We start from the raw sequence: 23,696 nt of genomic DNA, 5'->3' as shown, positions 1-23,696 counted from the left end.
GCCACTATGCTCAGCAATCAGCAGCCTCACCAACGCACCGGCGGCGCGACGGCTAGACAAAGATCCGGTGGCCAGACGGGGCGCAAGGTCAGCGGCTATGCGGCTTCAGGAGCAGAGTCTGCTGCTTGGACTCGTCGGACGCGTCAACAGACGGAGCATAGCAGTGCCGACGAGGAGGAAGAGGTGGCGCCACCGCTCGAGAGTCCCAACTCTGACAATGGGAGCGAAGTGACCGAAAATCCCCTCGATGCCCCCCGGGAGGCGAGTGTTTCTCGGCAGCAGACCAGGGCAGCCCAAATGACGAGCTCGGTACCCCAGAAGCGGACGTCCCAGACTGGGTCAGCCAGTGCAAGTACCAGCGGCGGCCCCGAGTCCAAGACTGCTTTGCACAGCGCTGCTCGTCCCAGGCTCTCTATGCATCCGGCGGCGCACAGCAGCAAGGGCCCTTCGACTGCTGCCGATGATGACTTGGAAGACCACTTTGCGCAAGTCAGCATGACTCCACCAGTCACTCTGGCCAAGACGGCTGCTGCTGACTTGCGCTTCGGGGCCGTCACGTCTAGGACGGCCGCGGAGGACGATCATGCCGCTCCCTACCCAAGCTCGATGAACAAGATGACTAGGACCTCTGCCTTTGGCCCCTTTTCGCCTCTTTCAGACCAGAGTGAGAAGCCTAGGGAGCAAGAACAGCCAGAGGCAAGCGAGGGAGGATTTGGGACTGGCCTGAAGAGGACATTCAGGCTGCATGGCAGCAGCCTTGCACCACCTCCTCTGCGTGTGACCAGAAAGCATGAGAGCATCAACGAGGGAGACTCTGAGAGCAGCGAGACCTCTGCAGATGAGCGAAGCTTCGAGGGCCAATCCCCGAGCGTGCATGCTGCAAAGCAGAGACATGGTCAGCGGCATGTGCGGTCTAAGACGATTGAGTCGACGCAGGATGTATCTAGCGTAGCACAGAGGAGAGGGAGGACGCCGACGTTCTTGTCGGCCAGCAGAAGACCCGGCGAGGCGGAGGTCCCCAATCGGATGGGAACACCCTCCATGGAGCTAGACTCGGACACGGACATTGGAGCCCCCCCTAGCCCCACGCCCATGGGCAGCAGCGATGGAAGTCTTGGCTCGCACTTGAAAGCGGACTTTTCCATGCCAATGGCTGCCTCCAATGGTTTCCTGCAGCCTGGCCCTTTAAGTTGGAAAGTTGCGCTGCAAAGACGAGGTTCGGCCGGTGGGAGTGAACCCATCCAGCGCGGGTCGAAGACGTCCTCGTCTTCCCCTGGCCTGTCTGCCTCTTCGTCTGCCGGCCAGCCACTAAGTCGTCAGGATGCCTCACCCGCGGTGATGATTACTCGCCCCTCACGACATGGCGCCAGCCTCTCCACTTCTTCAGCTTCCTCTTCGTCAAGTCACAGCTTCAACCTCCCATCTATGAAGCTGGGAAAGTCCACAATCTCCTCTTCTTCCTCGCCTCACAAGGCCAAGAGGCGGCTCACAGCAGCTGACAAGGGGACTCGAATGCGAGCTAGCGTCTCCCACGAGGAGCAGCTGGATGGGAATTCTCAGGCCGTCAATCAGTCCTTTCGCTTCCCGAGCGAGTCGTCTTCTCCGGGCGGTATACCGAGAGAGCCTCACACTTCCGGTAGACGCTCCTCGACTTCCCATCGGGGAGGCAGAATGGATAGATTGATTGCAGCTCGTGCGCTGACCTCTTCGGACGCTTCTGGTACTCCATCAAAGGCTGGCAACTCCCTGCATGACGACTCTGGATTGGGCCTCAGCTTCACTTCGACGGAGGATCAGGCAGACACTCCCTTTAGGCCGGGCGGCAAGTTCTTGACGGCAGGCTTCGATGACACCCCAGAAAAGGGCCTGCTCGGAGGCAACATGGGAGGGACTGGCTCTCTGGTCTTCGGCAACAGTCCAGCCCGAACCCGCAAGTCGACTTCTTGCGACAGCCTCTCCGGTACCCCTGCCCGACCCAAGCCGGCCAGCATGAATCACCGCGGCCCTTTTAATCCCTTTGGCCCTATTCAGCGTTCTTCTCTGGCTAATCAGGCCACTTTCACTCCCGGTGGCGTGGAGAGCGGGCCTTCTTCACCCGATTGCGGTGCAAGTCAGAGGACCATCAGTGTCCCCGAGGGGCTTGCATCGATGGAAGCAGGCGAGCCGTATTCGACTCCGCAGAACTTCAAGAACATCAAGCCATTGCAGACGGCATTCATGTCTACTGGTCTCGTCTCTAAGCGAACGCGCGGAGTAGCAACGGCCGACGGCGAATTGTTGCCGCTACCGCCTCGACCGAACTTTGGAGCCAATGTTGCAGTCGCCGCTGCTTCTGCTGCGACGTCGACTATGCCTCCACCAAGCATGGCAGCTGCGATGGGTCTGAAAGAAGTCGTCGCCGCTGCAGTCCGTCGTGCAAGCTTGGGTGGAATGACGGTGGGCGCAGGTGGACAGCAGGGTCCCTCGGTAATGCCAGATACTCCCATGAAGAAGCTCCCCGCGGGTGGACTCGCACAGCAATTCAAGGGCGGAGCCATTGGCGGCAGCAGCTCCATCGCAGGGCCAGCCAATCGTCAGCCACCCCCTTCAGTCTTGCGACCCACTGCCTCCAGTCGACCCTTCTTTGGCAACTTTTCCATGGCGCCTCCTCCGTCTTCCTTGAGCGCCTCTTCGTCCCTCACAGTGCCATCGCTCTCACCAGGTCGAGATTCGGTCAGTAGCGGAGGCGAGTCTCCCGTGCTCGGAGACACGTGCGATAGCCCAACGATGAATCTGGTTTCGGTCAGCGGAAGTGGAAGCGATCTCAAGAGTGGTCAAGACTGGCCTCGCTTCAGCTCCTTGCCTCGGCAAGACGAAGACCGTTCTCCCGACTTTGTTCCTACGCCAAGTCTGTCCATCTCGCCGTCGACAAAGGTGTTTGTCACGTCATTGCCTGCGGGGCCAAGCGATAACAATTACCTCTCGGTCAGCAAGAACACCGCCCAGGCTCCTGCCCTGGTGAGCTCCCGCCATCCTATGAGGCGGACACGAACCAATGCTATCCTCCCTGCATCTACCACATTGCATTCAAAGGCGGATGCCAGCAACACCGTCGGCAAGCCTGGTGATCGACCGGCCATTGCGCGTTCATTTTCTGAACAGGTAGGCGGGCCTCGTCCTCGCTCCCGTCTGGGCATGCTGCAAGGAAGCGATGTCAGCGAAGGCGAAGAGGCGAATGGCGGCGGATCCCTATCGGTACGTCCCCCCTTCTCACGCAACCGCTCTAGGCCTGGACTCGGTCTGCAGCGCAAGGCGTCTTTTGGCGTCGGTGGTGACGGGACCTTTCCCATGAATACGCCCACTACGGGCCTGTTCCCTATTCCAAGTACTCCTACTCGGGCAGGAGGGCCCATCAAGTGGTTCGAGGCTGCACGGCTGGGCACCACTCCTTCACCGCCTCGTCGGCAAGCAAAGGACTCTCAGCGGTACACTGCGGGAGGCAGCAAGAGCAAGGGCAGGAGCGGTACCTCTGGCCTGCCCAAGGACACATCGCTCGTCGCAACTCCGACTGCACCAAAGCACAGTGGAATCGGGCGGTTCCAGGCTCACTTTACACAGCTGGCCGTTCTGGGCTCGGGAGAATTCAGCGAAGCTGTCAAGGTAGAAGACAAGTCTAGTGGCGAGGTGACTGCTGTAAAGAGGATGAAGCGACGCTTCGTCGGACCGCGTGATCGTCTGCGTCACTTGGAGGAAGTGGACATTCTCCGACACCTCGGAGGGCATGCCAATGTCATCTCCCTCGTCGACGCCTGGGAGGAGGACAGCCACCTCTTCATCCAAACCGAGCTGTGTCCCCTCGGAACGCTCTCCTTTTTCCTCGAAGGCTATGGGTACCTCGTGGGAACGCTCGATGAGCCTCGTCTATGGAAGGTCCTTGCTGAGCTCTCGTCGGGCCTGCAGCACATTCACTCTCACGGCGTTCTGCACTTGGACCTCAAGCCGGCCAACATCTTTGTCACCGAAATCGGAAGCCTCAAGATTGGAGACTTTGGCCTTGCATCGAGGTGGCCAACCGTCGAGCCTGCGGTGATCCTCTCTGGCGCTCAAGTCGGCCCAACGGATCCCATTGCTGCTGGTCTGCCGCCTCCTGCTGCATCCAGTGCTACGAATTCGCTGGACCCCAATGCTACAAGAAAGGCAAGATGGGGTAGCAAAGCCTGCAACCTCGAACGCGAAGGCGATCGAGAATATTTGGCTCCCGAGATTATCTCCCAAGCCCAGTACAGCAAAGCGGCCGACATCTTTAGTCTGGGTCTGATCATGGTCGAGGCGGTGGGCAATGTGGTGATGCCCGACAATGGCGAGCCATGGCAAAAGCTGCGCAACGACGACTTGTCCGACGTAGACTTTTCGATGATCTCCGTCTCCCTCTTCCGGCTGATCCGGTCAATGCTGTCTTCGCATCCTCACAAGCGACCCTCGGTCGAGGAGATTCTTCAACACCCTGTCCTGGCTGCTGTGCAGGAGAAGATGAGGGAAGGCTTGAGGGCTAGCGAGCTGGACCAGTTGCCCGATTTTGATCTGCCTCGCACTCGATCAGGTCTGTCTACGATTCACTCTTCGTCCTCCCTTGGCAGCGCCATCGATGCCCTGGAGGAGGCGAGCGGTGATGGCAACGGCGGCAACGATCTAGCCGACAGGAGCTCCTCTTCCATTGCTGCCCAGGTCGCACCGGACACGCCTGCTCTGTCGATTCGCGGTGCGCTGATCCAAGAGGACGACTTGTTCCTCTGCACCGTTCTTGCCCACGATCCAGACCCGGAAGCCCGAGAATTTGCCGCGAATGAATGGACTGGCGACTCGAGTGGGGAAATGCTGGAGAATTGGCAAGAAGATGAAGGGCATGGTGAAGCCCATGGCCATGGCCATGGTGGGAGGTATGGATACGGTATCATGGGCGGTGCGGGAACAGGAGCAGACGAGAGTGCCGTTCTCGGACTGCACTTTGCCGACGAGACTCTGGCCGAAGAGGACGAGGGGGAGTATGACGAGCACTATGGCTCGAGGAGAGGAGGAGAAGAAGACTTTTCCATGGACCTGGATGAGGATGAAGATGCAGACGCCTTCTCGTAGAAGCACAGTCTAGGGACATGAGTATGCCATTGGAATACGTCGTCTCTCCTCCTTTGCACGCTCGCACGCACGCACGCACGCACGCACTTGTCAAATAGCACTTGTAGTTTCTGTCCCGATCCCTTCTCTTTCCCTTGCTAGCCCTCTCTCTATTCACTTGTGCTCCATTCACGCATGTCTTCAGTCAGTCATTACCACCTCCACCACGCATGTACAGACATTGGTCACGGAACTCCCCTCTTGAGTAATATCATTGCAGGCACGCCGTCTAGAGCTATTGCTCCTCGTGAGTCTACATTCGTCGTCTGGCGTGCGTGTACGGTATTGCGGTGTGGCGGTAGAAGATGTCCGACGGTCGTCGAATCTGGGCTGCTCCACATGAGCGGATTTGCCACGTGGGAATCTCCGGAAAAGTCCCTCTTTCCGCTTCCTCGTACGAAATGGCGAGACCAGAGTGCACTTCTACCTCGTCCATCTTACCACGTATCCGCACACTCGACGAATCTCTTCTATACACTTACCACCTCTACAACTACCAAAGATGGCCAACAACGCCAACATGGATGCCCTCCTCAAGTGGTCGATGCAGCAGCAGTCTTCCGACCCACAAGCCCCCACGCCCTCGCAGCTAGCCGAAGACATCAAAGCCGGCAAGAGGCCAGATCTGGACCCAAAGGTTCTCGAGGCAATGATGGGCAAGAGTGAGGCGACGATGATGCAAGAGGAACTTAGGGCCGCTGTGGACTTCCAGAGGAGTGAGGATGATAGAGAGGTCGCGTTGGACAATTTTGAGATGGTGAGTCGAGCACAGGAGAGGCGAGGAGCAGTTTCAAAGGGGAGCGATCACATGCTGACACGTCGTGCCACCACTCGTTCCCAACACCTCCCACCCACAGCTAATCGAATCCATCGACAACGCCAATTTGATCACCTCAATGAAGATGTGGTCTCCCCTTCTCGCCCTCCTCTCCTCTACCTCCTCCTCTCCCCGCCTGCAAGTCGCCACCCTCTGGATTCTTGGTACAGCTTGTCAGAACAATCCTTCTGCGCAAGATGCACTCCTGCACGCCCATTCCACACCCGAAGGTGCAGGTGGGGAACAGGCTCTGGACCTTATCCTAGCCATTCTGAGGGATAGTCAAGACATGGCAGTGAGAGCAAAGGCAATGTATGCCCTTTCAGCCCTGCTGGGCCACCATCCCCGTGCCGTCAAAGCCTTTGGCGAAAAGGGAGGCTACGAGGTTCTCAAGGGAGCGCTCAGAGACCCAAGTATCAACATTCGCCGCAAGACTGCATTTCTCATCAATTCGCTTCTGTTGCAGGACGACTCGGCAGCACACGCTGCAGCCTCTGCGCCACTCCTGCTAGGTGCTCCCCCCGCTTCGGGTTCGGGTTCGGGCTCGACTTCGACTTCGACTGCTGCTTCGGACGATCTGCCCACCATAAGTACACCAGGTGCAGCAGCAGCAGCAGCCGCGACGGCGAGTAGCGCCACTTCGTCGCGAGCAACAGGCGTGACTCTCCCTCCCGGCTCAACACCCGATCGACCCGTCTCGAATCCTGCTCCGTTGGAGAAGCCTCCCGTGACATCGACGGCGGCTTCGGGCATCGTGCACCCGAGTGTACCTGCTGCGCTTCTCGCGTCGAATTTGCTCGTGACGCTGGCGTATTCGCTGCTCCCGAGCAGCTTATCCAGTAGCAGTAGTAGCAGCAGCGGTAGCGGTAGCGCCAGCGCCAGCGGCAGTGGCAGTAAAAGCCAAAGTGCAGGTGCGGAAGAGGAGGACTACGCCGACGCTCGAGTCCCCTCGCTTGGCCTGGACGGTGACGGGGAAGAGGCGCGCACCGATGAAGACTATGCGGAGAAGGCTTTGCGTGCTCTCCTCACCTTTACGACTCGATTGGAAGAGGACAAGCAGCTTAGCGCAAAGACGCGATTGAGCGAGGTGGCTAGGAGGGGTTTAAGGGAGGTCAAGAGCAGGATGAGTGAGAGTGGTAGTGGTAGTGGGGTGGAAGGTGAAGGGGAGTGGGATTGGAAGAAGTTGGGGTTGGAGCAAGTGGATTGGACTGAATTCGAACGTGCTGTTGAGAGGATAGCGGGACAGTAGAGTGGGTAGGATGGACCAAGAGCGACAGCGCAACCTCCCCTAGCTTCGCTTGCATTCACTCACCTCATGAAATGATAGAAATCCATTAGAGGAGCAGAGCATAGCATAGCAAATCAGACAGTTCAATTTTCATCTCATCCCATTCCACACTCTATCCGCTCAACTTGTGTTTATTCCCTCTCCCCTCTCCTCTACCCCTCCCCCACTTTCACTCAAACCCACTCCCCAACGTCACCCCAACCTTTCCCGCCACGATCATCCAAGCAGCAAACGCTCCCAGTACACTCAGATCCACTCCCAATAATGTGATCCCAGCCAGCATGTAACGCGGTGCCCAAATCTTGAAGAGCATGAGGTGACGACGGAAAAGGGTGGCAAAGAGGGCTGAAGACAGGGTGAGGAGAGAGGTGCTGAGTAGGAGGGTTAGGGAGGAGAGGAGGAGGGAGAGAGGGGTGCGCATGCGCTGGGATGGTGCTTGAGGAGGCGCAGATAAAGGCTGTCCGGCTTGACCTTGTGCTGAGCTTGAGGCCGATGGCGATGCCGATGCCGAGGTAGGTGGAGGGGGAGGTGCAGCTCTTGGCAATGGTGCCAAGTTCCAGCTAACGAGGAGGGGCAGCGCCAGTCCCGATCCCAGCAACACCATCGGAGCAAACGAATTGAGCACCACCAGCAGCGGTGACCAGGGGTAAGTGACGATTTCCCAACCAATGAAGGCGGAGCGCCATTGGATGGAGAGGAAAGTGGCTTGGTGGCCCGTGGAGAAGAAGATGAGGTGGGAGAAGAGATGAAGGGTGACAATTTCGAGGGTGCTGGGTGTGCGGGTCGAAAGACTGCTTCGATTGTTGGCGCTCGCGCTGCCGGTTGCGGTAGCTGCGGGACCGATGAGTCGCTCCAGGGCTAGGAGATCGCGCTCTGCATCTCCCACTTCGGCGAGGAGGATGAGAATGAGAAACGTCGCGCCGAGCGTCAGCTGGCCTGCAGGAGGGGTGACAATCCAGCAGAGTGCCAGCGCGAGGGAGAGGAAGAGGAGGTAGTTGCTGCCAAAGGCATTGGAGAAGCCCAACAGGTGCACTTTGCGCTGCGCGGGAGCTTGATCTGCCGTAGTAGCGGGGGGAGAGGGTAGAGGTGCTGAAGTGGTAGAAGAAGAAGTAGGGCGAGGGACAGCGCTCGGCTCTTCTTCTTTGACCTCGAGGCAGAGGGGAGCAAAGAACCAAATGGCCATTCCGATGAGCACGACCAGTGCAAAGTCGACTCGAGCGATGAGGTTCTTGCCCCACTGGAGGATTGCTCCTTTGCCGGCCTGCGCAGGAATTGCTCCTCCGTTTGCTACTCCTGCCGCAGATGCTGCTCCTCCTCCGACATTGCTCACTAGTCCCTCACCGATCCAATCAATGATCCACCACCCGCTTCCGAGCATCAAGCTAGTCCTGAAGATCCACTCGCACCAGAACTTGACGAGGCCGGTATCGCTCTTGCTCTGTGCTAGACTGCTTCTGAGGATCAGAGGTAGAAAGTACGAAGAGAGGACATAGGTCATGGCCAGAATCGACAGAGGTGCGACGCAGGACAGAGTGGAAGTCGCAGGGTCTAGGAGGACCGAGAGGGGTCGTAGGTGGAAGGTCGACGAGGTGCACAAAGGCGCTTGCTCTTCTCTGCAGACATGGATCAGCTTCACCAGTCGGACGAGGAGGACAGCTCCGCCCATGAAGTATGGGATTCGCTGTCGCGAGCGTGTAGCGATGGCTCTCGGGCTGGTTGCTCCCGCCGCTGCCGATCCCGCCGACTTGCCTTGCTTTTCACTCAGCTCAAGGAGCCAAGAACCTTTACTGTAGCCAGCCCAGGCTCGATAGAGGAGTACAGAGACCAAGAGGGCGTGTACAATCGAGTCTTCCCATACGACGAGGCTGTTGGAGGCGAATATGAGTGAGTGAGCCAAGACTGGTGAGAAGGCGAGGAGATCCTTGGCCCAGCTGAAGCCAGTGTGAGGAGTGGTAGTGGCTACCGCTCGCTCGCCCGCTCCGCTCTTTTTTGCTGCAACGCTTCGAGCAGAAGCAAAGCTTCGAGCAGAAGAGGCTGACTGGTAGGCCTGCTTGACCTCCTCTGCCGTCTCCTGGGTTGGCGGGCCCTCCCCCTCGCCCAGGCCTGTGAAGCGGGAGAAGATGACCGCGACCTGCCCTCCGAAGATGGTCGCAGAGGTAATCGTGTGGAGGAGACTTAGCCCCTCCGTCGGCAATACGGGAATGGTGACAACCGAGCCCAGCCCTCGAAGCAAGGCGGAAGCGATGCCCAGGGTGACACCTCCCACGCCAAAGTGCTTACCCACGCGACGAGCCAGATCGTACGTCTTGACACCGTTCCTCCTCGCCAGTAAGATGAACTTGAGCACCATTGCAATCGAAGCAATGAGGAGAATCAGACCCAGCACGATCTTGACATCACTGAAGACGGCCCAAACACTTCGAGCGCGATGCAGCGCCAATCGGTTGTACGTCTGATAAGCCACTAGGGCCCTCCTCCTCGTCTGGTAGTACTCGTCTGACTTCTTTGCCGGCTTCGACAATCCCATCGCCGCTGCATCCAGCTTCAGCGCCTTGAGGTACGTCGCTTCGAGTTCGGCAGAAAAGGCTTGCAAGTCTGGACCGGACGACTTGAGGTAGCGTCGAATCTGCCTTGCATTGATGCGCAGAGCTCGCAGCAAGCGCGAGGGGTCCTCTCCTCCCGAAGGGGTTGAGGACGGGGGAAAGAGCTCGGGTGTGACGCTTCCCAGATTGCCAAAGGGTGGGGGTGTGCCGAGGAGGAGAGAGAGCGAGGGGACAAGGTCGACTTGTGGAATGGAGCGATGCTTAAGAAGCGACCCGAGGGGGGGAAAGAATCGTTTGGCGGGGGGACCTTGATGTTCGGAAGTCTCCGAAGCTGCGCTCAATGCCTGCACATCGCGAGTGAATTCATCAAGCTCGGTGGTAGTGGCAGAAGAGGCGCTGAAGCCAGTGGAGCGCTTTGAATAGATCCAGAGACCCGAGCCGACTTCGAGCTCGCCTTCTCCCCCATGGTCGCCCTGGGCGTCCATTCCATGATCTCCAGCGAGGATGAAGAGGGCATCTTCAGGCAGTCCGGCGAGTATCTCCTTTACGAAGGTGTCCATCTGGCGCAGCTTGGCCGTCATGAGTGGGTGAGCAGGCGTGTGGCGATGTCCAACGTGGTCCAACCCAAGCGTATGGGCGACGAGCAGCCTCCAATTCGCCAGGTCTGCACGCGAGGAATCGAAAAAGGGGAGGAGCTTCTCCCTAACCCCATTGTCCACCGTATGCAGGTCTTCGACGTTGAAGGAGTCGTAGAAGTGCGTCCAGTCACGATCAAAGAGCTGCGGGTAGACTTTCAACCAGGTATCATCTCCCATGAATCCCAAGTGAGCAGGCCCAGTAGCATTGGTCGATCCGTACGCCTGTTGGAGGGCGAGGGAGCGGAATTGCTTGAGCCAATTGTCTTCTCCGATGGCCTCGCCGCCAAAATTGGAGCCGGCGTCAATGAATGTGGGTAAGGTACCGGTGGTGAGACCTTTGAGGCGCTGGAGGGTGGTAGTAGGAGCATCGGAGAGGAAGTGTGCAAGGAAGCTGCCCGAGGGGGAGCCGGACGAGGAGGCGGTCCGGGCTTGTGTGTCGAGCTCAGAGGGGGTGAGAAAGTGAGAGTGGTAGTGCGGAGAGGGAGACCAGGCAGGGACGTCCGCAGACCCCTCTACGCTGCCACTCGGCGTTTCGATGGGAGCGATAAAGTCGTACCTGAGCGCATCGATGATGAGCACCACTGCCCGATCAAAGGCGGCGGGTAGAGTGCACTCGCCCTGTTCCTCAATGGCAGCGTCCCACGCCCAGAGATCGGCCTCGTCCGAGCTCCTCGGCGGCGCTGGTAGCGAGCGCGGGCTGGCAGTATCGCATGTGGCTACACCCGTGACCTCGTCTCTTCTCAGCAAGAAGCCAGATGTGAAGAGGTGGAGCCCTGCGAGGTGAGAGAGGGCGACGAGTGCGAGAATGGCAATGGCGCTCCATGCTGGGCGCGTGATGGCGTGCGCCTCCTCTTCTTGAGCGGAAGAGCCGAATGCCTCTTGCCTCTTGCGGGCTATCACCGAGGAGTGAGAGGAGTGGGAGGAGTGAGACGAGCCGGAAGAGGAGTGAGAGTGGGAAGTGGAAGAAGAGGGTTGTCGGTTGAGGGGAGGGAGGGTGGGTGCGGGTGCCAGCTTGGACTGCCGCGGGGGAGGCTGAGCCGCAGACATGGCCGGTGGAGAGGAGGAGGAGGGGGAGGGAGGGTGTGCAAGAGTAGACTGCTGTGTCTCACTCCTCTGACGTCTTCTGTGTGCGATGGGGCGAGTGTGAGTGTATGCCGTCGTTGGGGAAGACTGGCTGTGGGAAGAAGAGAAGACAGCTTCCACTTCTTCTCACGCGGACCAGTGTCCGTGCACGCGCCAGAAGAAGCAAAGAAGATGAGGCCGATGACTCTTGCGAGGCAAAGGCGATACCATAGACTACCACACCTCACCTCACCTCACCACACGATTCCTCCTCTATCGCTCTCCAAACGAGATGCTCTCACGCCTCTCCTTTGCGGGGGGACTGCGGTCGCCAGCTCTCACCACCATGCGTCACTCTTCTACATCCACAAAGGCGCAGCGCTTCGTTCACCCAATCGACCCTTCCACCATCCCGCACGGCTTCACCACATCGGCCACCTACTCGGGCATCAAAGCAGCCATCTCACCCAAACCAGCAGCGTCCTCTTCGTCTCCCTCCTCTCCACCACCGAAACCAGATTTAGCCCTCATCCACTCCACTACTGCCAAAGCTCCAGCGGCGGCGGGCACTTTCACAAAAAATGCATTCAAGGCGGCACCGGTAGTCCTCTCCTCTAAGCTACTCGTGCAGCAGGGAAGGAGAGCTCGGAGTATTCTCATCAACTCTGGGTGCGCTAATGCGGTGACGGGAAAGAGGGGCATGGCAGACGCGGAGAAGTGTGTTGCCCAGGTGGGAGGATTGCTGCAGGAAGGGGGAGTGGATCAAGGGGAGGCCTCGACTCTGCTCCTCTCTACGGGAGTCATCGGTGTACCACTTCCCATGGACACGATCAGCAAGCACATCCCAGGTCTCGTCACCGACGTTCAATCACCCTCCTCTTCTGCCTCCGCAGCGGAAAAGTGGCACGAAACAGCCCGAGCTTTCATGACGACCGATACCTTTCCCAAGTTGCGCACTCGCACATTTACCCTCGGCTCGAGTTCAACTACCTACCGGATGCTAGGCATCGACAAGGGTGCAGGTATGATCCACCCTTCCATGAGTGGGCCCAAGTCCTCGGGAGCGCTGCATGCTACGCTACTGGGCTTCATCGCGACTGACGCGCCTATTGCTCCGGCTGCACTGCAGTCTGCACTGGAATACGCCGTGGAGCGATCCTTCAACTGTATCAGCGTGGATGGAGATATGAGCACGAATGATACCATCCTTGCGCTAGCCAATGGCGCTGCAGCGGAGGGCTTAAAAGAGATTGAAGAGGGAAGTGAAGAGTATACTGCCTTTGCAGAAGAGCTGAGGAGCTTCTGTGAAGAATTGGCAAAGCTCATTGTTAGGGATGGAGAAGGAGCAGAGAAGTTTGTCGAAATCACAGTCAAGGTGGGCAGAGGCCGAAATGGTGAGCTCAACTTTCTGACGCAAGCTGACACCCATACTTGTCCTCCTTCTCTCCCCCCTCTCCACTTCTACAGAACGCCCCCACCCGTCAACACGCGCACAGTATCGCTTCTTCCATCAGCACGTCCGCCCTGGTCAAGTGCGCACTACACGGCAGCGACGCCAACTGGGGTCGAATCCTCTGCGCCGTAGGCTATGCCCCACTTCCGACCAATACAGACGGGGCGAATGAGGCTCAAGGCTGGTCGATTGATCCACAGAAGGTGACGGTCAAGTTCCTGCCCGCCAAAGGTGCTTCGCAGGGAGAGGAGCTAGTCGTACTCCTGGACGGCGCACCTCAAAAAGTCGATGAAGAAGCCGCGGGGAGACTTCTCCAACAAGAGGACATCTGTATTTCCGTCGATTTACAGGGTGGTCAGTGGTCTGGTGGTGGTGCTGCTGCTTCGGCAAAGCAGGCCACGGAAGAAGCGACGTATTGGACGTGTGACTTTTCAAAGGAGTATGTGGCTATCAATGGTGATTACCGGACGTGAGAAGGGGCAAGAGTGAAGAGAGGGGGAAATTGCAGAAGGAGCAGAGGATAGACGGTATTGTTGTTGTATTAGGCGCAGCCAATGGACGATGAAAAGACGGTCCTTCGACCCTGTCAATGAGAAAGAGCCTAGGGTCGAGGGCCGAAGCTCGCCTTGGCTTGCTGTGGTAGAATATAGAAGTACTGAATTATACACCCGCGAGAACATCAGCTCTGGTATCGATCCACTCCACTCCACTCCACTCCATGAGCTTGGTATCACTTGCCACTCCCGCTTTTACTACTGAAGAAACGTAACCTCTGCCCTGGACTACTATCAGCACTGTCACCCGTCCCACCACCACCACCACCACCGGACCCCGAGAGAGCACGACGCAGCTTCTGACTTCCGCTCCTGAAGAGGCCTGGAGACTTTCCGCTCGCTCGGAACTTGCTGGCACTGCCACTACCACTGCCACTGCCACTGCTTCCAACGGGTGTCGGTGTCAATGTAGTACTGGAGGTAGGGGTCCCAGTGGTGCGTCCAGGTGTGAGCTGACCCCCGGCCGAAGAGGTAGAGGCCTGAGTATGGACATTGAAAGAGCCATATCCCCTCCTGCGCTTGGGCGTCTCGTCCACCCTCGAGTCTCGCGCCGGTAGACCTTCCCAAACTCGATCTTCCTCTGCTTCCCGAAGTGCAGCTTCAGCTTCAGCTACATCTGCATCTGCGTTCTCATTCTCCAACCCATGCTCCTCTTCCGGATCTATCGGGAAGCGCCTAGGCGAAAATCCACTTCCACCTCCCGATCCAGAGCCTGAGCCTGAGCCTGAGCCTGAGCCTGAGCCAGAAGCGGACCGAATGCTGGAGCGCCGTGTATCGCTATCTGCCATGGCCATTGCGAGGCGGAAACGGGATGCATCGCGAGAGAGGGAGGTGGGGAGTGGGGGAATGTCGATGATCTCGTCCGGATCTGGTGCATCATCGTCATCGTCGTCGTCGTCGTTCTCATCGATATTAAAGTCTTCGTCTTCCTCGTTGCCGTCCTCTTCTGTCTCTCCAGAGCCAAAGATGTGCTCCTCCCCCTCCAGGTCTTCTGCTGCGCTTGATCTCCGTGAGATTCGAGCAGCATCGCTCTTTGAGCTCCCTGCACCACTCGACTGCGCCTCAAGGATATTCGATGCGTCAAATGTTTCGTTTCGTTGCGGAGAAGAAGACGAGGCGGGCTTGAAGGATGCCATTGCCGGCTCTGGTAGCGCTAGAGGTTCAGCAAACTCAGTCGCTCCATAGCTCCTGCTCTTCAGAGGCGAGACGGGCGAGTGTAGGAGCTTGTGACTGGCAGAGGCATCAGAGGTCCCCCTTTGTCTTCTGGAGGGACCAATGATCGTCGATGCTCTTTGCCCCTCTGCAACGCTCGTGTCCTCTTCGGGAGCAGCATAGAAGTCCTGTCCTCCTCCAGCCGCTCCTGCACTCGCATTGGCGTGTTGCTCACGTATTCCACGCTTCCAGCGTCGCATGTCTTCCATTCTACCCCTTGTGATGCCCGTGGGTGGTACTCTGATGCCCACGACGAGGACGTAGAGAACGTACTCGAGGACTGTGAAGAGGAGGGAGGTGGTGTTGAGGATGGCCAGGGAGGGGGCGCTGGGCAGTGGGAAGTGCAGGTGAGAGGGAAGCTCTTGCTGGTGCAAAGGCATTGATGCTGACCAGGGGCGTGATTCGAAGAGTTGGCCTGACTGAAAGAGGAGGTTGAAGATGGAGATGATCACGAGGGTGGAGAGCTGACAGGGAGCAAAGGGGCGACGGTTGATCAATGTCTCTCCTCTGAGGTCACGCAGCACACCTCACCCCTGCTACTCACTGCGCAGACGGTCGCAATGACCAGTCCCAGCTGATCCGTCTTGTTCGCAATGCCCACGATTGCAATGACCATGCTCCTCATCACAGCCATTCCCATGAGGGCAAAGACGAGCGCAGCTTGCTTGTCTTCCATCCATTCCTCCCCAGAGCCCTTGTGATCTCCCGAAGGGTGAGGAGACGACTCGTACTGTTGCTGGACATGCTCGAGGATACGCCAGCCTAATACTCCTTCGACGAGCATGTCGAGGAGAGCAACGAGTGGTAGTAAAGCCCAGAACCTCGGCCGATTCCTGCTGGTGCGAATCGGTGTCAGTCCACGAGCAGCAGCGGAGCGGGACGAGGTAGTCCTGCTTCTTCTCAGCGCTGAGCGAGTCGGGTGGCCAGGTGTGCTAGGCTCATCTGCCGATCTACGGGGAAAGGGAGCGCTGCTCTTACTGATGAGTAGATATGGCGAGTCCGGCGGGGCAATGGGCCGTGACTTGGGAGAGCGTAGCTGCTCATCTAGCGGTAGCTGCTGCTGCGAAAAGGAGTCCCTCCTTCCAGCCTCCCCTGCTGCGATAGAGCCCGGCCGAGCAGCATGAGAGTCGGCCTGCCACTTCCTGATCTCGTCTGCTTCCTCTTCCAGCGGTAAAGGGGCGGAGGTGAGCTCGCTGCGAGCTTCAGCGCTCATGTCCGTAGGGAGGTGGGGCAGACAGGGGAGCGATGGGACGAGGTGGAGGCGCGAACGGGCGCTGGTACAGTGCAGGCGCGAACGATGACGCGCGGGTGCAAGAGGTGCTGTGGTGATGTCTTCGACTGACTAGCGATGACTAGCGAGCATTGGGAAGCAGCAATGCTCCCTGCTGGTCGATCATGGGTAGAGAGAGATGGTAGTTTCGCTCAGGGTTCGATGGTCTCACGTCACGCGGGGTTCTCAAGCGGAGGGACGTGCGAGGCTGCAAATCGCCCAATCAATCAGTCTGCAGTCAAGGGTCGCATCTTTACGAAGGTGACAACGAGCTTACAGAACACTCATACCAAGCTCTGCCTCTCAGGAATGCTGATCGGTGGTCGTAGAGTTACAGGCAATTCTACGGGCACGCATCAAGCATCGCAACAAGTGTGAACATCACATTCGACGGCGGACACGGGCATCTCCTCCGGCAGGCAACATGGCTTCCTTCGCTCCTGTGCCTGCCCAATCTCTCCGCGGGTGATCCCTCCGGACTTCACCATTGCCCTTTGCTCAGTAACATTACTTCTTCCGTGTTCAATGGATCCACCCCGCTCAGTGTGGCCCTGAATGCTGTGCGCGGTCGCCTTCGCGCATCACCTTCGCCCTCGACTGGCATATATAAAGCCGCCTCGGACGCCCCTACTGAATTTCTTTTCTCTCCTCTCCTCAGAGCACTACCACTCCACATCTCATCTCCTCATCTTCCTCTTCATTTGACAGCTACACCCAAGCAAGGCTCAACGCCTTCGCTTGCCTACCATATCTTCGACCTCGATCCACCATCGACCTACTCCCACCTCTTGCCCCCAAGGTGCGGTCACGTCCATGGACTCGTCTAGCATGGAGCTTATCCATCTGCTACCTTATCAGGGTGAGTCCCCACCTTAGTTGCTTACACTTACCTCACCTCGACCCTCACCAAAGATCTAACCTCTCCACTTCCCCCTCTACTGCAGCATCAGGCCTACCCTTACGCTTACCACCCCTGTCCTTGACCAAGTAATGCGACACGAGCTTCGACAACGTTCTTTCGAGTGAGTGACACACCATCAGCCATCAATACACATGCAGAAGCTTATCGAACGCAGCATACACCACCTCATCCTCATCAGGCACCCTCCAATACCTATGCTGCAATGAGCCTAATATAACTGCGGTCCCTCTCTCGGAACCCCTGGTCCACCTTACCCTACTGGCAAAGCCGTAGAAGACATGGGCTTTCAACCAGAGCTACAAGGTAAGTTGAAGACGATAGCGAGGTGAGATAGTCACAGTACCTCACTCAGCATGTCCCTACGCCTTCTTCCCTCTACAGTAATAGCCGTCAATCTAGCGTCGATAGCTACTTTCGAAGCGTCGTGATCATTCCAAACCCTCAAGAGCCGGTTGTCTGCCTTACGCTCACGGATAACGATGTAGAAGGATCGCCTACAGAGGTCAGTACAAGGGTACTGGTAACGCGATAAAGTGGAAGCATTGAGACGATGCCTAACCAGCCCTGCTTGTATACGCTCTTGTTTCTACCTATCAGCCGCAAAGACGCTATCGACGACGACACGCAGCAAGGACACCTCAGCTCTAACCTCGCGGCAACACCAAGCCTACCGGTCAGCACTCTCATCGCCGCTCTCTGGCACAGAGCCCTTTGCAGAAGAAGAAGACGTACGTGTAGTCCGAAGAGTTGGAGACCAAGAGGACGAAGAAGAGGACAAAGCCTTCCAAAGGGAGCTACAAGGTGAGTAGTACTTGGTTGGAAGGGGATGAGATCACAGCACCTGACCACTACCACCACTGTCTACCAGCTGCCCTCCTGGCCTCTCGGAACGATGCACGGACATTTCTCGACTGCCTCTACCCGCCCGGAAATGCGGTGGCTGGTCCTTCTGGTTGCCCTCGTGAGCAGTCATACACGCCTCCTGCCGCCCTGCTTGGCCCCGCCGCCTCCGACGCGTCCCCTGCCGTCATCGGTCCATCGTCCTCTTCATCTGCTCTCGTCACCGGCGTCCCCTCAACTTCATCAACTCCCACCTTTCCCAGCGCGGCTCCATCGACATCGCCCTTGACTCTCGGTGGTGCTCCTGCTGCTGCTGCCTCGCCACGACAAGCTACCCCTGTAACTCCCCACGCAAGACAAGGTGCGCCTGCCGCTCCTGTCTACGGCTCAGCTGGCTGTCAGCGAGCCCGGAGACTGGAGCAATACCACCAGAGGGCTGAGGAGGCTCACGCAATCAAGGCAGAAGGCAGACAGGCACTTCGGACCGACCACGGTCTGCCTGCTTCAGCAGCAATCCTCCCCGTCACCGACGGTGCCTCCTTGTGCCGAGTGATTGAGGAAGAATGGGCGGAGCAGGCCCTTCCACCTCTGGCCAACCCAAGACACCTCATCGATTGCTACCCACTCCTCTTCAGGACTCTCGCTCGAGGCGGCGCGCTCGGACCCCTCATCCAGCGAGGCATCTTCGTCCAATCGACGTGGGATACCTCCGAGGAAGGCAAAGCCGTGGCACGTCAGCGCAAGCCAATGGCCACCAACACCTCCGGCCACCACGTCAATTCCTTCTACGTAAGGGAATGGGTGCCACCTGCCGGCGTCGACGTTGCTGACACCATGGCAACATTCGGGCAAGATTTCCCTCTCCAACGGGACTATGTGCAGAGCACTCAAGCGCACTCTCAAATTGTCCGCTACGTCGGCCTCTGCGTTGATGGGGAGCCAATGAGGCGAGTCGCAGAGGACGGTAGCGCGACTAGCGTTCACCAAACTCGCCTCGTCGAGTTCATGACAACACGAGCTCCCACTGAGCAGTGGAGGACATTCGAGATCCCCATGCTCGCGATGGAAGTGCCTTTGAGCACGATGCCGCTCTCCGACCTCTTGGGCAAGTTCCCCGAATTGACCCGCGACACCGCCCCGCTCGCTCTGAGGATCACTCGAGCAATGATTCTCAAGACGAACAATGGCCTAGCAGCAGCCATCGAGTCAGCTCTCATCCACGGCTGTCATCGTGGCTCGATCTGCATCAACTCGGCATCATACGGGGGTCTGGACACTCTCCCGCCCCTCCGCATCCCTCCTCAACTCCACGACCTCCGAGCTCAGGTGCAGAGGGCTTGCGGCGATGTCCCCTTTGCTCCGACTTCCCACTCTCGTGTTGACCCTATTCTATTCGGTCAGATGCACGGCTTCTATACCTCTGCCTCAAATGCAACCCAGAGCACGGCCTCTCCTCAGATCCTGGCCTCCAACGCACTATACGCTGCCATTCCAAGCCGCTGGCTTCACGTGTTGAAGGATGTCACGCTGGAGGACCTCAACGGAGAGGCGACCAGATTCGGCAACTTCGCTGGCCCTGGATTGTCATCATTCCGCAATGCATTGAGCTGGGCCCTTGGAGACCCTGTCTCTGCGAGTGGAACTGCTCGAGCCCGAGAGGACCTCGCACACCTGAAGACCATCGGAGCAAGTGTTGACCTCTGGCCGATGAGCAGGCAGCAAAGGGCGCGAGACGTAACAGCCTACGCCAATCTCATCGTCGACGTGCTCTCTACTCGAAGGCGTGCAGGTCTGCTCAACTTCGTCGCCATCCACTCGGCGCAGATGTTCCAGCTGCTGGTACAAGAAGAAGGTCTTGCTGATGGATCTCCTTTACGCCAGACTGCTCCGAGTCGTGTGACATCCACACGCAACTACTTGGAGTTCGCTGGCACGCTGCATATCGTGCATGTCGCAGGGTTCGCGGTCCCTGCCATCGCTTTCTTCCACTTCGGCTTCATCAAGTACGATGGAGACGCCGTCTTGTGAGCAGAATTGCACACGCTCACGCATCTGTGCACGAGCAAAGCGGACGCCAGTGAACTCTCGGCTGCGGACGTCATTGCTCGCACCAAGACGATGGCAAGGCAGATCGGGCTCGAACAAGTACTGTTGACTGTACGGACTCGAGTGCTCTCATACGTCTGGGCTCATAAGAGTCTGCAAGCCCTTCCCTCCCTCTTGCAGCACGCGCAAGCTGCTCCAGAGGCATTCGAGGCCAAAGAGGCCTGTTACCAGCGGCGAGGTACAGGACTTGTCAAGGCACGGAGCCGCAAGAATGCTCTGTATGCAGAGGCGGACCGCGAGGCTCAAATCGACACTTTGCTCGCCGCCAGCGCTGCCGCCGCAGGCATCACCACTGACATCAACGCAGTCAGTGCAGCAGTCCTGCTCGCAAGCCTGCCCGTCCCCGCCCACATCACGGACATCAGCGCGCAAGGTTCGATCGAGGCATGGAAGATCTGGATGAGGAAGAGGAGGACGGGGAGCAACGTCACGCAGGCCGCATATGCCACCCGGTCTGTAAAGGGTGAGCAGAAGCGGCCTAACCGCCACAAGCGTGACCTTGTGACGCCGAGGATTCGGAAGTTGGAGAGGGGCCCGAACAAGTTCTGGGGGCAGATCACTGTGCAGAAGGCGAGGGATACCGTGGCCTCGGGGCGGCTCACGCGCTTCGGTTACAATGAGCCGACGACGCTCTACCGTTGCCGTCGCTGCTCATACACCGGCATTGTCAATGCCCACATTCCCTCCTTTCTGCACCTCTGCTCGGAAGGCGAGGTCATCGAGGACGCCCATGATGAGCGCTTCAGGAAGCGCCGAGTGGAGTCCGCGGACCATGTAGACAGACTTGTAGCGGAGTACGGTTTGCAGTAGAGAATGGAACGCACCGATGAGCAATGAAGAAGTCATAGTGACCAGCCGCCTAAGCTGACAACTACCGTGTTGCGTTCAGAGAAGCCTTACTTAGTCAATTTAGATCCAATTCACATTGCGTTGCTGAGATCGTACTTGTGTCTTGCAGTCGTTTGAAATACAGCAGCACGAAGGTGTGCGGTGGCGTGTTGTCTACGGCTCGACTGACGGCTGCAAGACTTTGCGTCGAATCACTTGCTTCCCACCATGAGCGTAACCTCCGAAATGCGCATTCGACGTGACTGACCACCGGCTCTCAGCAGTCATCTCAAAGGCTTTCGATCTCCATTCCTCACTGCCTCTACTCTCGTCTCTACCGGTGCTATTGTTACTCGTCTTCATCTTTGGCGACGACTTGTTCTCTTGGCGTGCGTGTCGCAAGGCGGAGTGACTGCCAGGATGCGGAAGTGGGGCTTGGTGCCGTGCGCCTGGAGGGAGACGGAGACACGCGCTGGATCAGTCGTCTGCACTCCACCACCACACCACACCACACACCACCACCCCTCTCCTCCTCCTCCTCTTCCTACCTTCATCTACCCCCTCCCCACTCCCACTCCTCGTCCACCCTCAGAGGGACCATCATCGTCCCCCGTCGAAGAAATGTCGCTTTACCGTAGTGGTTACCGGGAGCCCCTGCTATTCTTCCGCAATAGCACTCTTATGAGATCAGGGTTTGTGCTTTGCACGCGCACCCCTTGCTCGACTTGGTTTGACTTGGCTTGACTTGGTTTGATGTGTTGATGTGTTGGGCTGAGTGGCTCGCAACGAGGTAGGGACGGGAATTGTGGAAGAAGGCGTTGCTGCTTTCCGGCTTATTGTCTTTCTGTCCAAGTGGAAAGGTGATGAGGGTGGGGAGGGGTGAAGTGGGTGGGGCAATCCCGAGGAGGTGGAGGTGTCGCTACACAGTCTGTGGTACATACTGGTAGAAGATCGTGCAATCTGTTGGTGCTTCCATTGCCATAGGCGAAACGTCGCTGTGTGCTGTTTCATTTGGGTAGAGACTCTCTCGCCTGTTGAGATATTGTCCCATGTCAACACCATACTGCATGCCAGACCTCGCCAGACCGCCGTCAGACGAGAGAGGATGGAGATGCCGAAACCCCCATGTCCACTCTTCACCTTTCCACAGAACAGCGCTTCACAGCAGACACAAATGCACACACATGCGCCAAATCGAGTTGAATATGTGTCGTTTTTGCCGGTAAAGTGTAGCACGGCAGGAGCTGTAATGCTGAGAGAAAAGGGAGGGTAGAGAAAGTACATGAAACAAGAACAAGAAAGGGGAGGGTGACCAGACGAGTACGTAGCCTTCGATTGAATCGAGAGACGGCTACTTCGTGATCCCCCCTTTTTGCGAAGGGTGGAATGACAGGGACGCGCAGCTCGGCGTCAGCAGTGACAGAGTCCGACCGCTCTCCCCCACGCCCTCCGGTCCACCAGATACACCATCAGAACGCAGCCTTTGCGCTTAGAAGCGCAGAGGAGTGAACAGGTAGCGGTTCTTGCCCGACAGGTATCGCTCCTCGAACAGCTTCTTGACGACCTTCTTGGCCTCTTCCCTCTGCGATGGCTCCTTGAAGGTGTCGGTGGAGACGGTACCCTTGAGACCCTCGAGCTCGAGAGCGTAACGAGTGGGCATCAGGTGGTTGTAGTTGATGACCTGAGTAGAGGAGGTGAGGAAAGGTGCACATCGTGTGAGCATGACGTTCTGGATGTGTAAGGTGTACGCAGCAGTCCCCACAGGCATCCTCCATGCAGTGTCATGCGGCAAAGGCCTCCCTTGCCACGCAGCATACTCGGTGACAGCCGAGCGTTACGTCTCTCCCATCTGGTCTTTACCCGATCCAACCTCTGCTAGTGCCCCACCAGCGTCCAGGCATCATCTGTTCCTAGCTTCGTTGATCGCATCCCTCGTCATCCCCTTTGCCACATCTCCATTCGTGCCACTGTGACTGCGTCTGCTCACCTTGATGAAAGGCTTGACCTTTGATCGCTTGGCCAGCTTCTTTGCTCCCATCGACTTTGTCACCTTCAGTGGGTATCGCTCGATACCGGCAACGACGACGTGGCCGTATGGGCGCTCCTTGGTTCCCTCATCGTATTGCTTGATGACGATGACCTAGTCAGTGTAAAGAGGGGATTGGTAGAAGGACAGTGAGTCAGCATGATGTGGTTGGTGGAATGTGGCGTTGTGCGTATATGCCCTCAACCATTTCCCTGCTAGTGTCCATCGTGTAATCATGCCCTGCCCAGCCAAGGAGATGAAGCCGACCTTCCATGCTCGCAGAAGCTCATTGCTTTGAATCTGCTACCTTGTTTGGAGGCAGGCCATCCAGCGGAGATATCACCACCTTCACGCAGCCTACATCTCTTCAACGCTTTATGCTGCATGCAGGCTTCTCTCGTGCCTCCCTGGTGCCCTGACTAGACCTTGGCCAAGAGCTCCCTTGCTCATCTCCTGCCCTCGATCTCTGCATCCCCCGTCATAGCCAGAAGAGGATACTGACCTTCTTTCCTGCTTGCCTTCCACCGAGAACAACGGCGACACGTCCGGGCTTGTAGATCTGGAAGGAAGATCCGAAGAAAGAGGTCAAGGTCAGTCTCAACTGTCCTCGTCTGACGATACCGCTTCTTCCAGCAGAAGTTTCAAAACGTCTGTATGACTGTTTTGTCAAACAGCAAGGAGATGCTCACCCTCATTGTGACTTGAGTGTGTAAAGGGGAAGATGTAGAAGAGGGGGTATTCGTACGAGGAGAGTAGGAAAGTGGAAGTGCGAAAGGGCAAGCAGTCAGGGCCAGGCAAAAGCAAGTTGCACTGTCGCCGCGCCCAAAAACTCGACGCAGGCAGAGGCGCAGGGCTTTGCGAAGCGCCAGGCGGGCAGGGCCACAGAAGCCAGAGGCCAGGCGCAGGCGCAGGCGCACCAGGCAGGCAGGCAGGCGGGCGGAGAAGGGGCCTTGGGCTGGGAGCCGCACCCGCAGCGCGCGGCTCAA

At 57.8% G+C, this 23,696-nt stretch overlaps 8 protein-coding genes across 8 annotated transcripts; 5 read left to right on the top strand and 3 right to left on the bottom strand.

The window, feature by feature from the left end:
• Window positions 1-3,561: 3,561 nt before the first annotated feature.
• BCV69DRAFT_235338 (kinase-like protein) lies at window positions 3,562-4,035 on the top strand (the record flags this gene model as incomplete). Its single annotated transcript, XM_025489902.1, has 1 exon — window positions 3,562-4,035. A coding segment is annotated over one exon (474 nt), but the record flags the coding sequence as incomplete, so codon positions are not given.
• BCV69DRAFT_263978 (hypothetical protein) lies at window positions 3,823-5,393 on the top strand. Its single transcript, XM_025490744.1, has 2 exons — window positions 3,823-4,043; window positions 4,182-5,393. The coding sequence occupies exon 2, from the start codon at window positions 4,300-4,302 to the stop codon at window positions 5,110-5,112; it is 813 nt and encodes a 270-aa protein (XP_025345288.1). The 5' UTR covers window positions 3,823-4,043; window positions 4,182-4,299; the 3' UTR covers window positions 5,113-5,393.
• Window positions 5,394-5,571: 178 nt separating this feature from the next.
• Window positions 5,572-7,371, top strand: BCV69DRAFT_285425 (Fes1-domain-containing protein). Its single transcript, XM_025493388.1, has 2 exons — window positions 5,572-5,908; window positions 6,009-7,371. Exons 1-2 carry the CDS (start codon window positions 5,654-5,656, stop codon window positions 7,215-7,217), a joined length of 1,464 nt encoding a protein of 487 aa, XP_025345287.1. The 5' UTR covers window positions 5,572-5,653; the 3' UTR covers window positions 7,218-7,371.
• A 7-nt stretch (window positions 7,372-7,378) lies between these two features.
• On the bottom strand, window positions 7,379-11,603 carry BCV69DRAFT_285423 (hypothetical protein). Its single transcript, XM_025493387.1, has one exon. It carries the CDS (start codon window positions 11,482-11,484, stop codon window positions 7,426-7,428), a length of 4,059 nt encoding a protein of 1,352 aa, XP_025345286.1. The 5' UTR covers window positions 11,485-11,603; the 3' UTR covers window positions 7,379-7,425.
• Window positions 11,604-11,725: 122 nt separating this feature from the next.
• On the top strand, window positions 11,726-13,637 carry BCV69DRAFT_285422 (arginine biosynthesis protein ArgJ). Its single transcript, XM_025493386.1, has 2 exons — window positions 11,726-12,874; window positions 12,967-13,637. The coding sequence occupies exons 1-2, from the start codon at window positions 11,846-11,848 to the stop codon at window positions 13,423-13,425; spliced, it is 1,488 nt and encodes a 495-aa protein (XP_025345285.1). The 5' UTR covers window positions 11,726-11,845; the 3' UTR covers window positions 13,426-13,637.
• Window positions 13,638-13,682: 45 nt separating this feature from the next.
• Window positions 13,683-15,931, bottom strand: BCV69DRAFT_301577 (hypothetical protein; the record flags this gene model as incomplete). The annotated part of the gene is made up of 2 exons (XM_025494580.1): window positions 13,683-15,182; window positions 15,263-15,931. 2 exons carry the CDS (start codon window positions 15,929-15,931, stop codon window positions 13,683-13,685), a joined length of 2,169 nt encoding a protein of 722 aa, XP_025345284.1.
• A 1,257-nt stretch (window positions 15,932-17,188) lies between these two features.
• BCV69DRAFT_279125 (hypothetical protein) lies at window positions 17,189-20,666 on the top strand (the record flags this gene model as incomplete). The annotated part of the gene is made up of 6 exons (XM_025491227.1): window positions 17,189-17,235; window positions 17,292-17,412; window positions 17,516-17,711; window positions 17,779-19,774; window positions 19,814-19,895; window positions 19,977-20,666. The coding sequence occupies 6 exons, from the start codon at window positions 17,189-17,191 to the stop codon at window positions 20,664-20,666; spliced, it is 3,132 nt and encodes a 1,043-aa protein (XP_025345283.1).
• A 1,206-nt stretch (window positions 20,667-21,872) lies between these two features.
• On the bottom strand, window positions 21,873-23,478 carry BCV69DRAFT_285418 (hypothetical protein). The gene is made up of 4 exons (XM_025493385.1): window positions 23,400-23,478; window positions 23,213-23,269; window positions 22,672-22,824; window positions 21,873-22,365 (listed from the first exon to the last, which is right to left on the bottom strand). Exons 1-4 carry the CDS (start codon window positions 23,403-23,405, stop codon window positions 22,174-22,176), a joined length of 408 nt encoding a protein of 135 aa, XP_025345282.1. The 5' UTR covers window positions 23,406-23,478; the 3' UTR covers window positions 21,873-22,173.
• Window positions 23,479-23,696: the final 218 nt, after the last annotated feature.

Source organism: Pseudomicrostroma glucosiphilum (assembly GCF_003144135.1).
Source record: "Pseudomicrostroma glucosiphilum strain MCA 4718 unplaced genomic scaffold BCV69scaffold_18, whole genome shotgun sequence".
NCBI lineage: Eukaryota > Fungi > Basidiomycota > Exobasidiomycetes > Microstromatales > Microstromataceae > Microstroma > Microstroma glucosiphilum.
Note: the sequence above shows the minus strand (reverse complement) of the source record. Positions and strands in the feature narration are given on the sequence as shown.